The 17,193-nt window shown below is 41.8% G+C and overlaps 1 protein-coding gene and 1 long non-coding RNA gene across 2 annotated transcripts in view; one reads left to right on the forward strand and one right to left on the reverse strand.

Annotated features, from left to right (window-relative positions):
• The window catches only part of LOC309609347, a 165,311-nt gene that overhangs the window by 133,509 nt on the left and 14,609 nt on the right, over positions 1-17,193 (forward strand). The gene's annotated exons all lie outside the window — the stretch shown is intronic.
• Positions 7,082-9,805, reverse strand: LOC309609341 (olfactory receptor 10AD1-like). The gene has a single exon (XM_082350652.1). The coding sequence runs from the start codon at positions 8,181-8,183 to the stop codon at positions 7,251-7,253; it is 933 nt and encodes a 310-aa protein (XP_082206778.1). The 5' UTR covers positions 8,184-9,805; the 3' UTR covers positions 7,082-7,250.

A 17,193-nucleotide genomic window follows, 5' to 3' on the forward strand; every position in this document is an offset into this window, starting at 1 on the left:
AAATGTGCTAGAGTCTGCCAAAACAGATAAACTCTATTACAGATTCCAGGACAAATCATGAAATGGCACAAAGCCAAGTTCCAGAAGTGAGGAGAATGTTGATTTAGTGTAGTCTCAACCTTCATAAGGAAGAAGTTGGCAGAGTAGAGATTGCAACTCTGGGTCTAATTTTGACCAACAAAGATGGAATTGACTAGTGGAATGGGAGTGAGGAAAATCTTGAAAGACAGTAACTATGGTGATTTGGTTCTCCCTGATAGCCAAGGAGATAAGGTGAGATGTGTGTCCAGGATTATGGGAAAATTGACTTCAAATAGATAAAAGATATGAGTTTCATAGCCTGAGATTCTATGGAGGAAAAGGCTCAAGGAAGATGTGATCCTCTTAAGAATGAAACTCAGTCAGTGCAGATACTTTGGAGTCCAATGAAGAGGAGTAGATGCAATGACTACAGGGACCACTCCAGTGAACTCAGATTTAGAGATGCCAGGCTGAGAGTAGGCATAACTAAGAGAGTAGTCCACATATTTCAACACTTTAAAAAGCGTAAACCATATGGCAAAAACTGAGGAATTCGATTAGAAAACAATTAAAGATTTATGTTCTATAAACAGCACCATGGAAGTTAATAGGCAGATGGCAGAATGAAGAAAATATTTGTCTAAAACTGACAAGGATGTAATATCATTCTAAAATATACATGGAACTCCTGCAAATGAGCAGGAAAAAGACAGCAACCCAATAGAAAAAAAGGGTACAAATAATATCAATAGGCAATGTACAGAATAGAAAAACTAATATGGATATGGAAATTTGATCAAAACCATTATTACTCAAATGCAAATTAAACCAACAATGAGATCAGTTTATGTCTATAAAAACAGCAAAAATTAGAAATCTAGACAATTACTAATGTTGTCAGCAATGTGGAAATGTAGAAACTTGCACTGCTGCAAGACTAGTTTCACCACTTCTGGAAAGCAATCTGGCAAAACTTGGATACATTAAATAGATTCATACCCTATAGCCCACGAATTCCTCCCCTAAGAAATATAAAACAAATTCTTTACAAGTCCAGCAGGGGACTACTAGGAGGATGTTCTTTGCAGGGTTACTTGTAGTGGTATGGAGTTGGGGGCAATGTGGGTGTTCATCAATGGAGGAGTGGACAGATGCAACACTGTGAGTGAAGAGTGCACACCATGGAACAGCAGGCAACAAAGTGAAGCAACAGATTAAATATTAGCATCTGGCAATGTGGATGGAGATGAAAAACAGTGCTCAGTGAAAAAAGTAAGACACAGAATGAGACATGTAACAGTAGCTTTGGAGTACATTTAAAAATAAATGCCTACAAAATGATAACTATTTTCTGAAGACACATTTAAACAGAAATATACACACTAGAAAACTGCCTATTTTGGGGGGTGGAGGGAGTGAAGATACAGGATATAAAGATAGAATAAAGCAATAAATAAAGACATAAAACAAGAGAGCCTTTCCTTGCAGGGACCAATGATGGTGTCTCGTGAACTGAGGATTATGATTAATTCCATCCATTGAGGAACAAAAACTTCAAAACAAAACATAGCAAAACACAAACACAAATATATCAGCACTTGGACCATGAACAGAATGGCAACTGGAAAAGGAAAAGCAGGAATGAAGAAAATCTTGCAAAAATACTGACAGCAAAATGGGCTTGTCACTCCAAATAAGTACAAAGAACAGAGAAGTCTGATGCTCAGAGCACATGGGTGCCATTTACAGCTGGAAGGGAGAAAGTAACATTTTTGGAGGCACTGATTTAGATGTTTGAAATACTTTATCTCATTTAGTCCTTATAATCACATTGCGGTAGATACTGCCTCAGCTAAGACTTTTCTGGTTGCAAGAAACAGGAACCCATCTGTATTAGTTTTGAGGGGGGGAGAAAAGGAGCTTATTATAAGCATGCAAGGTTATCTCACAAAACCCAAGAGCAAGAATGCAGGTGGGCCTCCAAGGCTGACTAAAACCAGGGCAGTCATTATCTTGGGCTCTTTCTTTAGAGACATGGTGTTTTATCTCTGCTTCCCTCTCCTCTGACTTCAACCTATTCTCCCTGCTAACTTTCTTTGTTTCTTCAGGTACATGGCAGAAGACAATTGCTCCATAGGTTGGGTGTCTGCCTGTTCCAGCCCTGAACTGATTATACCCACTGCATACCAATTCCAAACTCCTGTGAAAGAGGACTTAATCCATCTAGCTTTGCTGCACTGATTGTGCTGATGGTGGAGGGTGGCGTCCCATGGCACTTACTAACTTGATTGCCAGGTTCACCCTTATGGGAGGAGAAGAGGGTTCTTAGGGAATGGGCTGTGTGCATAGCAGATACTCTCTAAAATCTCTACCACAACTGATAGGACTCTGCAGTATCTGCCAAATGAATGAATGATTGAATGACAGGAGACTCAGGTTTCTCCAACTTCAAAGCGCATACTCTTTCTAATACATCATGTAGCCTTCAAATGTTTGCATGTGAGATAACTGTTTCCATTACCTCAGTAAAAGAGAATGGTCTTGTATAAGGGCATACCCAGGAAACAGATGGCACATTCAAATCACAATAATTTAAGGAAGTTTAATAAAGATTTATTTGCAAAGATGTGGGCATGGTGTAGGGAAATCACAAGGGCAGTGGGCAGTTCCCAGAATCTAGTATTAGAGGGGCTGAGCCTGAAGAGGTAATGGGAGATGGTGGTTCAAACTTAGAAACAGAGAGCTAGGTAGAGGGGGTCACATGGCAGGAGTGAGATCTTAGCAAGGGGACTCAAGTGAGTCCACAACCCTCATAGGGAAACAGAGGATTAAATACCCAACCTCACACTCCTACTTCCCTCTGACATTCTGCCTATGCTACTCACTGGCTGAACCTAATAGAAAGCCAGGGAAGTAAGGGAATCTGTTGATGTGGTCCATACAGGTTAGCCTCAAAGCCCAGAGCTGGGTGAAGAGGATAAGGAATTAAACAGAAGAAAGAAACAGCTATCTAGGTCGTTAGACTGGAAAATAAAAATAAGCACGTGTAATCAGATTTGAAACCCCAAAATGAGATTTTTAAGGGTGTTCCTAGAGGCTCTAGATATGTTTAATTTTCGTGTCCTCGGTAAGCTATATATATTAAACTGATTACTTCAGCTGAAGTCACTAATTATGGTGCCTCAGGGGCTTCCTTGGAGGTCCAGGACTCTGGACACTCCCTCTCCACTCCTATCAGAACAGCTTTGCTTTTATTTGGTTAATACAACAGGATTCTGCTTAAGATTTCATTGAAGAAACAGCGCTATAGCACCACCTATAGTCAGGCAATGTGCTAAGGACTCGAACCACAGACTAGTGGGGAAGACAGAAAAGTAAGTAACAGTACGGTGTTAGGAAAACGCACAGGTGATGAAGGGTTAAAGAAAGTCCAGTGAACCCAGAAGGGGCAAGGGATCAAGGAAGGCTTCCTGGAGTCGGTAACTGGAAAGGGAGGCAAGGAAGCTCAGAGGACACTGCCTTTGTCTAAAGAGGGAAGAGGAGCCCAATATTACGCAATTCGCTGAAAGGGGGGTTATCACCTGGAAAGAACTAGGATACAGATCCGCGGACAAGGCTGGGAGCTAGTGTGACTGCACGTGACGGGCAAAGATCTTCGCTCAGTCCTGCCCCCAGCCCTGCTCCGCCCCCATCCCATCCCATCCCACCCCACCGTCCGCCAAAGGGGCGCGGCATTTCAACAACTGCACTCGGCTGGGAGGACATCCCAAGCCCGAGGCCCGCATCACCAGCTGGGGCGGATGTCTGCAGAGTCTCCCAGAATAGCTGGTGTCTCCCAGACTGGTCTGGTTAGGGCTCTCCTGCCCGGGAAGGGTAGCCAAGGAGAAGGCGCTCATTGGTTGCCATAGAGGCGATCCGAGAGGCTGGGGAAGGCTGATTGGCCGCAGGTTCTTGGGGCGGACCACGCCCACCTCCTGTGCCAGCTGCAATCAGGTCAGGGCCCCGAGGCCTCTTGGGTTGTTTAGTGGTGCGGCGCCAAACCGGGCTGGTTAACGTGGCGCCGGATTTAGATGGGAGGAGCGCAGGGCCGGACCACAGCTGAGTTCGGGCTGAGTCGGGACTCTCGGTAGAATTTCTGGGTTTTCTTCCCACATTTTCGGCCCTTCGGCCGGGCTGTGGTAACCCTACAGCCTGGTCGCGCGGTCTGGTGACCAGTGACTTTACATCGTGAGATGACGCGCATTTCAGGATGGCTTCTAGTTAATGCATTTACAGGCGTTTTCGCTGTCCCTGTGGGCTCTTCTTGTGCCCCCAGGGACCAAGGCAGAGGCTGCAAGGGATACACGGCCAGGGCGGTGTATCTTTAGCGCTACAGCCCCACCATGCGTCGGTTCCCGTCTGGCGCCCGTGACTCCTGGGAGCCGGACCTTGAACCAGAAAGTGCGTGGCCTTGAGAAGACAGTTCTAGGTCACTCAGCCTGGTTTTCCAACATTCCTGGCCAAACTTGCCCTTCTCCATCCACGTTGAACGCAACATTTTTATGACGAATCACGCAGTTCCTCTTGCCTGGAATCACTAGTCCCTGCCAACGCCGCACCCTGCCCCATTTTCTACCTTTTAATTCACTACTTATTCTTTAAGGCTTAGATCTAATATCACCTCAGTATAAAGCCTGCCCATTCTTCAGGATAGTTATTCTATTACCTCTTAAGGAGTGCAGGCTCAGGAAGCGGTGCCCAGTTAGTATTGCGGCTATGCCATTTGAAATGCGCTGTGATTTTGAGCAAATTACTTAACCTCCTTGAGCCTCAGTTTTGCTTCTCAAAATGGAGGCAGTAGTATTACTTCAAGGGTTTTGTGAGGTTTAGATGTAACGTTGTTAGAACCTAAGTGCTTAATAGTTGTGAACGCTGTTATTATCTGTCATCCCAATGTACTTTGTACATTGTACTCTGTTATTATCTGTCATCCCAGTGTACTTTGTATAGGCTTGTTATTAAGTTTGCCCATTGTATTACCATTATTTGTTCTTATCTGCCCTGTTAGAGCTTAAAAGCTGGAACTGTGTTTTGTTTATATCATCAGCATAAACAGTGCTGGGAAATGTTATATTATTTCTCAGAAAACTTTGTAAAAAGCACCCTTTCCTCTCTTTTCGCTTTTTTCCTTTCTTCTTTTTTTTCTTTCCTTCACTTTTTCTTTTTACTCTTAAAGGCTCCTTGAGACAGGAATTTTCAAACTTGGAGAAGGAGCTGAGATCCTGAGGCAAGAATAAGCACTTCTTTGTTCTCCATGGTGACCAGGAAAGCCTTAACATTTCCCTTTCCCTTGACTACATTTAGGGCAAGTTTCTTCTTGACTATTGTCTCCTGATCTCTTTTTTCTCAGCGCATTAACTTTAGAAACTTGCAATTACAAATTCTTTCTCTGCCCTTTTGAAATGTATAGAAATCTCCCTAAAAGCCTCTTGCCAGTTTTAAGACCCAGGGAATGTCTTTCTCAAGAGCCATCCCTTTGAAGTGTAATCCTCAAGGAAGATAGCACCCCTATTTCCTAGTCTCTGTGGGAGGGTCGGAGCCCAACTTTAGTGGGTGTCTTGCTCCAAATTGTAAACTACAGCATGTAAACTTACCTTTCCTTTGGGTAAGAACAATTACCACCCACAGGTGGCCTAAGATCTCCCTACTGCAGCTCTTAAAAATTCTCCAGCCACTTGTTTCAGCAGAGTTGAATTCAGTCTCCTACCTCTTGCAGTAGCCTTAAATAAAGTCTTTCTTGCCTGCTTAACTTTGCCTTGGTGTAGTCTTTCTTTCATAATGTAAATGTTTAGGTTCTGTGCTTATTGTTTCTTCTTGATTACAGTGGTGTCTCATTTCTTACTCCTTGCTGTCTGAGAAGTGCTTCTCACATGTCCTCTACTATCTAGAGATTCACCAGTTTGGACTGAAAAGAGTAGAGCTTTGTGGAGTGAAGCTACTGCTTCAATTCACTGCAGGGTAGTTAGTATGTGATGTGCAGGATGTGGAAAGGGCAGTACATCTATTTGAGGGCATCCCAAGTGAGGTGTGTTCATCTTATGGAAGTAGCACCAGAAAACAAAGCACAGGCCTATGCCCTTTCCTTTCCTATCTATTATGAAAGGAGCATGAGAAAGATGTAATTTTCAAAACAGAGAACAGCTGGGAATATAATGCCCTATCAAGGGACACTGGGTTTTGTTAAGAAGAGAAGCTAAGCCAGAGAGGAAGCATTGCAAATAGAAAGCCTTCTGCAGTGGTGGAGGTAGTGTGGAGAGGTGTTCCTTAAAGTACAGGGAATTAAGTGGACCCATTTATGATGAGGAGGTAAGGTGGAATAGGACTGAATTGGAATGAAATGAAAGATGGTTGAGAAAAACAGGCCGTAGGGAGAGGGGAGTTAACTAGGAGTATGGGTAACAGGGAAGGAAACTGGTAGTCTGAGAAGCTTGGTAGAGGTACTTATTACTTGGATCTGAAGGGAAATATCAAATAGTCATGTATTTAAGGAAACTAGAAGACTTAGGAAGAAGGGGTTTGACACCTGGCCTCTCCCCCTTGCCCTCCCCCAACACACACAAGCATAAACATACATTGAATGCAGTGTTGATTATTTAATGCCACCACAAATTCTCCCTCGTGGCCTAGTGGAGGCAAACAAGATGAAGCTCAGGCTGCTGATCCTTAGTTTTTCTTTTTCTTCTTTTCTCTAACTGACTTTTCTTAATGTCAACACTGCTCCCTAATTCCCTTTTTCTTACTTCTTCCTCTACTGTTTCTCATATAAGAGCAGGGTGGATGAGGGCAGATTCAGGAAGTGAGAGTGGAGTGTGACAAAGAAAAACAGATTAAAATAAGTTGAAAGAGAAAAAAGTTTACTCCTAAACATATATGCAGAACTCAGGCTGGGAAGAACATATAAAAGTGCTACAGAAAGAAAATGAAACAGAAGTGCACTTATGTGTTTATAGATCCTGTTGTGGTAACTTAGAAGAAAATCACTCAGGAAAGTCTCAAATTCTGTGTTTCCAAGAGAAAACAGTGCTTAAAGTTACATCAGACAGATGAGCATTATACATCAATAGGATCTTCCAGGTCTGATGCTAGTACAAAGGAAGCTATGAATGCTCTTTCCTGGAGCCTTTCAGCACTGGAGAGTTACCCAACTGTCAGGGCTGGAGGAGGGAGCTTCCCCTCCAGGAGTCTTCCCACTAGACAGACTTTGCCTGGGAAAGGCTGCTCCTCCCAAGGGCCCCCACCACGGCCCCTTTCATTTCTTTATTTTGAAAACTGTAGATGATGGGGTTGCATATGGGGGCGATGAGGGTGTAGAGGAGAGAGAAAGGCTTGTCTTTGTCAGGACCGTGTATGCTGCAGGGGTTCATGTAAGAGAATATGGCTGAGGTGTAGAGAAAAATGACCACAGTCAGATGGGAGGCACAAGTAGAGAAGGTCTTCCCCAGACCAGAGCAGGAGGCTCTGCCCAGCATGGAGGCCAGGATGTGGGCATAAGAGATGACAATGAGCACCATGGGGCTGAGCAGCACCACGATGGCATCGGCAAAGATGACTCTCAGACTAAACTGGGGGTCTCCACAAGAGAGGGTGATCACTATGGGGGCCTCACAGAAGAAGTTTTCTATGTGGTTGTCTCTGCAGAAGGGATTCCGGAATGACATATTCTCAAGAAAGATGCCGTTGATCAGCCCGAAGAACCAGGCAGTACTCATCAGCCTCACACAGACCTGCTGGCTCATGATCTGGGCATAGCTAAGTGGGTGGCAGATAGCAACATAACGGTCATAGGCCATGAAAGCCAAGAGGATGCACTGAGCCACACCCACACAGAAGACCAAGTACATCTGGGTCACGCAAGAGACAAAGGAGACAATATGGTTCTTCACCATCAGGTGGATCAGCATCTGTGGGATGGTGGTGGTGATGAAGCAGACATCCAGGAAGGACAGGTGGCCAAGGAAGAAGTACATAGGGCTGTTGAGCCTGGGGTCTGTCCAGGTGATGAAGATGATGCGGCCATTCATGGCCATGGCAAGGCTGTAGAGGGCTAGGAAGAGGGCAAAGAGCAATGCCCGAGTGGAAGGGGAGCTCTGCTCAAAGCCCACGAGGAGAAACTCTGTCACCATGCTGCCATTCCTTAGGTCCTATGGCTTGGACCTGTTTGAGGAGGAAGGACAGGAAAAGCACAAGAGAGACAGCTGTAGGGTAATGCAAGGTACTCACTTGGGGACAGAAACCCAGCTAACATAGATGGATATAATATAATATAATATAATATAATATAATATAATATAATATAATAAATATAATATAAGGATGAGTGGTGGTAAATGTTTTGTATTAAGTAAACATTATTTAATTGGCAACGTTATGGGGCAGTGAAAATGCCAGGGTCACTATAGGCTGCATCCATGGAATCACAGTATCAAAAATTAAGGAAGTGGTGGTTATATTTTATTCTAGTTTAATCAGGCCTCAAGTCAAATAAAGTACCCACTCCAGGATCCTCTATGATGAAGGATTAGCCTTTAGTCAAAATGTATTCAGAAGTGAATAAACAAGATAGTTTTTCAGAACCCATGCCAAACAGAGGAATGGAGTGTTTGAGGGGAGGGTATGGTAGCTATTAGTTTATAGAAGATCATATTGAGGATGTACTTGAAAGATATTTGAATGTGTATTTTTCTAGAAGAAAAAAATGCTCAGTCTTACTGTACCTATTTAAAACAATGAGTGGGTTGAGTTTTTAGAGAAAATAAAAACATGCTAACCCTAAGGATTGTCCCTTATGTGAGAATGATTTTCATATCTCTGGAAACCGTCATGCTTAACTCTTCCCAGTCATCCTACCTCTTTCCAGACTCACTCTCCCATTGGTTGCTGCTGCTGCATTAACCACCCACGCTGTGCATACTGGAGATGGGGCCTGGTTGTGAGCACTTGCAGGCTTCCTAACAGGAGATAGTTTTCCTGCTGGGGTTGGAATTTAGGGCTCTACATCTGTGCATCATTGGGTGAAAAGGATCCAACCATCCCTGTGAGAAAAGGGAAGTTATTAGCAGGGCACAAATTCAATCTTTCTGGATAGACCTTCAGACAACTTCAATCTGCCCCTTTACTAATAGGAGTAAATCTTTTCCTTTTTCTATAATCAAAGAACAAGCATTCAGAATTCTCATGCTCTTTTCTCATTGTTTAACTTTTAGGAAGTCATTATGTTCATATTAAATCTCTCCTACTTTTCATCTTATTTGGGAGTTAGTATATATTTGATAGATCCCTTCCACTTTCAGATGCTTATAGACAGTATATTCCTTCTTAACTTTCAGTTCTGCCAACCACTCTTCTTCATTTTCTCTTCCACTCCCTTTTCTACACACTCTCAATTTTCCCCCTCTGTTGTTTTTTCCCCGGTTTCCCCACTAACTTCCATTTCTCACTCTTTTCTTCTTCCTCTCCCTTTCTCATCTCTGGTGGTGGGTATCTGTCATTGAGCTACCTTTGGCTGAACTCCCTTCTGTTCTCCATGTCTTTAAATCTCTTATGTTGCCTTTCTTAATTTTAGGAGATACCTATGCCATTACTCTCACTCTTTTCAGCTCTGCATTCCCTCTAGGTGTTTCCTGATACGTCTAGGCAGTGTTTGGGCAGTAGGCCATTCCCATCATCTCTACTTTGGAATGATCCCCTGGAAGTTCTCCTCTTGGGGGCCCAGAACGAGAAAAGGGAGGGACAGAGAGAACTGTTTTGAATCCTGGGCCCAGTGCATATGTTGAAGCTGAGGTCAGAGTCTGGGCAACAGAAATAAATGAGCTGGGACAGCTTAGACAGCTGGGACTTGACCAAGAAGAAACTGAAGTTCAACCTATGGAATCACTAGGAAAGTAGTGTATTATACAGCAGTATAAATGCTTATTTGTGGTTCATTGTGCCAGAAAGAATATTCGGTGATACTTGGCATCAAGTGCCTTGTTAACTACCATCAGGGGTTAACCAATCAAACATTTGTGTAAATAAGTGGTACAACATCCTGAAAATCACATATTACCTCATTTTGTTGCTTGGCTGGTAATGATGTTTGTCACTGAATCACTGTGGCAAATAACAGAGAAACTCTCATGGTGTTTGAAGAATTTTTCCACGGAGGATGGTCTGAACTGGTGGGTCACTCTGGGAGAGAAGTTTTGTCTGATGACCTTGTTAGTTCTTTGTCATCTATACCATAGGTGATGAATGTTTATTTAAATATTACTAAGTTATGTGTGTACTGCATTTTATAGAATATGTGCGAAACTTTACATTTCACACATTCCATTTGTTAATAAACTTATTTTGTCCTCACTTTTTTATAGTGTATGTTTTTACTTTCTTAGGATTTTTAATTTTGTCTGTGATAACTAACTGAATTCTAGCACCTTTATTTGAAATCACATTCCCTTATAACTGTTAGTTAAAGAAATACCAGCAGGAAAATAAGAAGACATTCATTCTCCTTTAGCTTCAAATAAGCTCATATTATTCTGTAACATAAAACAAGTACTTGCAAATATTATTTCTGACAAAGAATCTTCTAAGACTGGACATCAGAAATTGTTGCTATGTGCTGTAAAGCTAACCTCGAACATCTAAAATGTAATTTTTATTGGTGGTCTTAATTATGGCTATGGTAATATTTAGATTGATATCTCTCTGATTTCTAAAAGGTACATATACTTGTGAGATTTCTTTGTTAAACCAGAAGAGGATCATGGGATTTTCTTTTGCCAAGTGCATAGAGATAAAATAAATAACCACTCATGACTCCTTGGGTTTCTTATTTAAAGACTGGAGGGTCTGTACTCTCATTTAAATTAACAATAGTTTATAAAATAGTTTACACCCACCATCACATTTGAACCTGAAATTTATTATTGTAATTTAATGATGTGATATAATCTCATTGAAGAAACTCTGTTATGTTGGACGGTGTAGCTGAACACAGTTTGGTAAGGAGAAAAGAATAGGGAATGAATTTTCAGCTGTGCTCTAGACTGACTTCAGATTTGATTTAATTAACTTACTGTTCTGATCCATTTTAGAACCGTCTGCAAGCAAAATAGAACGGCTGAAAAGCTCCAAGAGCCTTTCAACAGAGCAATGATTTGTATTGTAGGAGCAGCCACATGAAGGCGGAAGTAGGACTGTCTTGATACACCACACCCCTGGTTAACCAAAGACTTAATGGGGCAAGAGAACATAATGTTAGATATGGTTAGAGGTGGGTAGGGTGGGGAATAACTTCTTCTATATTCCTGATGTTTCCTTCCATGTGAAAGGAACTGTAGCACCATACTCCTGACCCTTCCCTTCTCCTTCATTCACACCATCTCCTGGGAGATGGCGTGGTTACCTGATTTTAGAAGGAAAACCGACCACATGTGTCTGTCTCTTTCCTCCAGTCTTCCCCTTGGGGGTGAGTGGCATTCTTAAGGGCAGGCCCTACCCCTGTTTGGGGAGGCAATGTTCCTATAGCTGCCAGCTACAGGGAAATAAGTCTGTTTAACTCTGTGTTTTGGCATTAGGAAGTCCAATTGCTCAAATTTCTGCATTGGTATTAATAAAGTTGATATTTTACCCTCCATTTGCAGACTCTACCTTATTTCTCAGTTGATTAAGAAGTGAAGGGAGGAGTAGTGTTATTTACTGGACCCATCAAAGTCCCAATTATTAGTAATATTATCACATACATGGAAATAAAATTGTAAACAAAGAAATATGATAGAGCTTTGGGTATAAAAAAAGAAACTGTGAGTCACAATGATGTCTGGCAGATCCTGAGAGGGAAGAATTCTGCTGATACACATATACTGAATTCTCAAATAACAGTGCTGGTGAGTTGAGAGAAGTCTACATTACATGACCACAGGAGCACCAATGAACAAAGTGTGCTACTGTAGACTAGACTGGTGGGAAAATGTCTCATTATAAAGTAAGACTCTGACTCCTGTCATATTTACCAAAGGGGCCAGGACACTTTTGAATAATTCAACAGTTAGCCACTATGTTTCTGTTGCCTTCCTAGAATGCTATGACCACAGGAAAGAAAATATACTTAGCATCGTATTGCTTATTTATTTTGTAGAGTACGTTTGTTTTAGGGATGAGGTTAGTTCACTCATGTTGTAAGGGAACTCACCAGACTTGTTTAAAATCATGTAAGTTCTTCTCTTAGAAAGTTTCAGCCTCTGTGAGGCTTGAATATCCTCTTACAGGTCTGCTTTAAATAAAACGGGCTTCTAGTAATTTCAAATCTTACCAGCTTGAAATCTGGTTCCTCTTCTGTATACTCTAATTCTTTACTTTTTGGATTAAATACTCATTTCATGGGCTTCCCTTGTGGTGCAGTGGTTAAGAATCCACCTGCCAATACAGGGGACACGGGATTGAGCCCTGGTCCGGGGAGATCCCACATGCCGCGGAGCAACTAAGCCCATGCACCACAACTACTGAGCCTGCGCTCTGGAGCCCACAAGCCACAACTACTGAGCCCGTGCGCCACAACTACTGAAGCCTGTGCTCCTAGAGCCCGTGCTCCACAACAAGAGAGGCCACCGCAATGAGAAGCCCACGCACCGCAATGAGGAGTAGCCCCCACTTGCCGCAGCTAGAGAAAAGCCCGTGCGCAGCAAAAAAGACCCAGTGCAGCCAAAAATAAAATAAATAAAACAAATAAATTAAAAAAACAAACACCATTCACTTACAAAAAAAAAAAAACTCATTTCATGACCTTAAAGCAGAAAAGCATCATTTTTCTGGGTGAAAAACCTTATGGTAGATATATTCATACTTGGGTTCATGGACCCAAGGGAATCAATAGATATGTTTCAGAATGTCCACTCATGCATCTCTGAAAGGTTATAGGAAATGTTGTGTGTGTGAGAACTATTTTCTTGGAAAGTCCACCGTTTAATCAACTTCTAAAAGGCAGCTGGAACTCACAAAGGGTGAAAAAACTTGTGATTTAGAGATTTAAAGTCACTGAAGTCCCATAGACTTCTCTTCTTTAGACTGAACATGAAAGCACTCTTTCATCTCGCAGAACTGTTTGTTTCCTCAAAAGTGTCTTCTGGGGCTTCCCTGGTGGCACAGTGGTTGAGAATTTGCCTGCCAATGCAGGGGACACGGGTTCGAGCCCTGATCTGGGAAGATCCCACATGCCGCGGAGCGACTAGGCCTGTGAGCCACATTTGCTGAGCCTGCGCGTCTGGAGCCTGTGCTTCGCAACAAGAGAGGCCGCGACAGTGAGAGGCCCGCGCACCGTGATGAAGAGTGGCTCCCACTTGCCGCAACTACAGAAAGCCCTCGCACAGAAATGAAGACCCAACACAGCCATAAATAAATAAATAAATAAATAAATAAATAAAATTTATAAATAAATAAATAAAGCAAATAATTTAAAAAAAAAAAGTGTCTCCTGTGCAGAGTGATTGAGTGATGGTTGAGCACCCAATTCCACTGCCAATAACCTCTTGAGACTATAGCTACCTCCAAGATGTCTTAAAGAAGTCCAGGCAAACAGTTTGTTACTGGCTGGGGCTTTGGCTCCCAACCATGTGTTGAGGTACCCTAGCTGTCATGTTTGAGGGGGACCACTTGGTAAGCTTTTTTTCCTGGGCTATTCGGTAGCCTAAGACCTACAATGCCTAAAGTAGCTGAGAAGCCTCCTTGTTGCTCTTCTCCAGACCTATGCTGCAATCTTGCTTTCAGAATTAAAAGGAGACTAAAATGACCTACGAGCATAGAGAACTGAGTTGGGGTGGTGAGGAGAGTGCAATAAGATGAGTAATTAAATAGCATATTTATGACGTAAGTTCAGAAAATGACATTCTAAATCACCACGGAGGCAGTGCCTCTGGCCATATGAGTAACCAGATCTTACCCAGAGAGAATATTAATATTTTTAATTGGGAGTAGAAGTGGGAGGAGGTGATGGAAGGAAAAAAAGCACTAAAATGGAGCTTCAAGGCACTTAAAGAAGTTCATCCTGGGGAATCCCTCTATGGTGGCCAGTGGTTTCCCATTTCTTTCAAGGTTAGGGCATGCAGATATGGTAGCTAGAGGAACTTCCTGTCCCAAAAGTGCTTTTAAACAATAATATGACTAGCTAAGGGGTGTAATTTCCTGCTCTGTAGGTTTTAGAGAATATTTCTATAAAAGCTTCAGTGTGTCAAGTCTGGTTTAGATTTGGTCTAGTAAAAGACTAAGGACAGATAGCAGTCTGCAGAGTTATCAGTGTACCGAGGAGCATGGATGGCTCTTTGTATTAATCTCCTCCTTAGTTAACGGTATTAATTGAACCCTTAGTAACCTAAATCAAAAACCATGAAGTCACTTTCCACTCCCCTCTTTCTAACCTCTGTATTATATTGCTATTAAGTGTTGATAAATACTCTTTATCTTCCCCTACTCTCCAACAGACACCCTATACCCCAGCTACAACTTTTGTTTCCCAAATACACTGTAGTTTCCTAAACTTCCAAGTCCCAGCTAGTCTTCTTTCTGGAATTCAGTCTTTATATATTTTCTCCATTTCGCAAACTCTTGTTTCTACAAGACCAATCTCAAGTCTTGCAACCATAGTGAAGTCTTCAGTAACTCTTCCCATGTCAGCCTATTTGAAGTTGCACTTGTTCCTGAGCTCCTTAACTGTAGAGATTTTACATCCCTATCTCCTGGCACACTGCCTAAGACATAGTAGTTGTTCAATATATTGAATATGTATGTTGAAGGAATAGTGGAGTAAATGACCATCTGAGCTCCAATTTTCTACATTATTTAATGTTGTCCATGATAAAACCTTAAAAATCAACTCCTAAAAACCCGTTTTGTCATCTGTAAAATGAAGAAAACTATATTTGTCTGTGTAGTTGTTGTGAAGATTAGGAGGAAATTATTCACTCAATCAAAAGATATATTTATATAAAAATATACATGTAAACCACACAGAACAATATCTACAATAGGAAAAGTGCTCAAAAAATTTTAATCTACTGTTCCTTTTTGTAGGTCACTGATTAAATGAAAAATATTAATTAGGACATTCATGTTTTTAAATGTCTGTAATCCTCAAATTCCTAAAGCCTTTTAAAAACTGAATCTGCATATTAAAAATGCATTTCTCAAATACTGTTAAGTTCTGGCAGAGCATGCAGTACAGTTGAGGGCAGGGATGTTTTACAAATTAAATATAATATGATATGGTTAAGAGCTCTAATAGGGCTTCAATAAAATATTGGGGGATCTGAAGGATAATGAAATAATAAAGTACTCAGGAAAAAATGTGCACAAGAAGAAAAAATATCAGATGCAAAAAAAATATTTGCTAATGACTGACAGATTAAAAAAGGCTGTTCTTGGAAAAAGGCATCTTTGGTAAAAGAAAAAATGATCACTCTAAGTGAGAAACTGAGTTAAGCCCAAAATGTTTCAAATTAGGTATAAAGCTGAAATTACATCTAAATTTTGAAAAGACTTTAAGAGGCAGAAAGTAGCCATAAAAAGATGTTCTTTTAGTAAATTTAATTGTTAGTGGATATAAAGCAGTTCCTCTTCAATCTTTATTAGGGAAGATAGAAATTCCTGCTCTCAATTTGACAATGTGAGAATAGATTGTAGGTACCAAATTCCATAATGGCCAATATGCAATAATTTTGAAATCAAATACATACAATAAAAAGTGTAAACTAATTGTGGCTTATTTGAGGATTGAGTGAAGATTGCCCTTGCTTCTCAAGGCCGGGAACTAAAAGCCTGCTCTTAGTACATATAAGGCTTGTATTCCCTCTTCCAACTCTGAAAATTCTCCTAATCAAATAGGAGTAGATCAACAGGCAACCTGCAGGAAGAAGGCAAAGGCATCCACCCACCTGATTCCAGCTCAGAGAATGGGTAGTTCACCCTAAAGTGGCTAATCAATTTCTCTTTGTTAACTAAGAGTGAGACAACATAACTTTTTACTAAATAGGAAAACTAAGAGAACTTAGAAATCAGATTTAAAAATGTAATATAGGGCCATTCATCATTTAAAAATACAGACATGGGGCTTCCCTGGTGGCGCAGTGGTTGAGAATCTGCCTGCCAATGCAGGGGACACGGGTTCAAGCTCTGGTCTGGGAAGATCCCACATGCCGTGGAGCAACTAGGCCCGTGAGCCACAACTACTGAGCCTGCGCGTCTGGAGCCTGTGCTCTGCAACAAGAGAGGACGCGATAGTGAGAGGCCCGCGCACCGTGATGAAGAGTGGCCCCTGCTTGCCGCAACTAGAGAAAGCCCTCGCACAGAAACGAAGACCCAACACAACCAAAAATAAATAAATAAATAAATAAATAAATAAATAAATAAATAAATAAATTTATTAAAAAAAAAAAAACAGACATGATGACAAGCCCCAGAAATCAATGAGGGATGAGCCCTGAATTAGCCCTGTTAAAATAGAAGGGCAACCAGGATCTACAGAGATCCTTGTTAGTGAGACCCCAGTCGTCCACAACCAGAGATCAGAGAGAATGCACAATTGAAGGGCTGTTTAGAAGATTTTGGTAAGTGCACAGGAAGAGAACCAAATAGTTGTCGCACAGCAGGAATGTCAGAAAGAGAGGAAACTACAGTGGGTCCTTTCACTAGGAGCAAAAAGGAGAGAAATTAGAAAGACCTTGTAAGACCAGAGCCCTTGTTCTCCAGGCCTCTCTGACCCTGCATCCTATGACACTAACCGCATCATTATAAAGACAGGCCAGGCTCTTACCAAATCCTTAAATGATCGGAAAAGAATAATTGTTTTCCCTGCACATATTATTCATAATGCCCTGGAATTATGGCATTTTAAAAAAATTTATTTATTTTTATTTATTTATGGTTGTGTTGGGTCTTCATTTCTGTGCGAGGGCTTTCTCCAGTTGTGGCAAGTGGGGGCCACTCTTCATCGTGGTGCGCGGGCCTCTCAGTATCGCGGCCTCTCTTGTTGCGGAGCACAGGCTCCAGACGCGCAGGCTCAGTAGTTGTGGCTCACGGGCCTAGTTGCTCCGCGGCATGTGGGATCTTCCCAGACCAGGGCTCGAACCCGTGTCCTCTGCATTGGCAGGCAGATTCTCAACCACT

The sequence above is a fragment of the Balaenoptera borealis genome (genome assembly GCF_965194805.1).
Source record: "Balaenoptera borealis genome assembly, chromosome: 13".
In the NCBI taxonomy this organism is placed as follows: Eukaryota; Metazoa; Chordata; class Mammalia; order Artiodactyla; family Balaenopteridae; genus Balaenoptera; species Balaenoptera borealis.

Coding starts and splice junctions, on each gene's coding strand:
- LOC309609341 (XM_082350652.1), bottom strand. CDS start 8,183: ATGGTGACAGAGTTTCTCCTCGTGGGCTTTGAGCAGAGCTCCCCTTCC.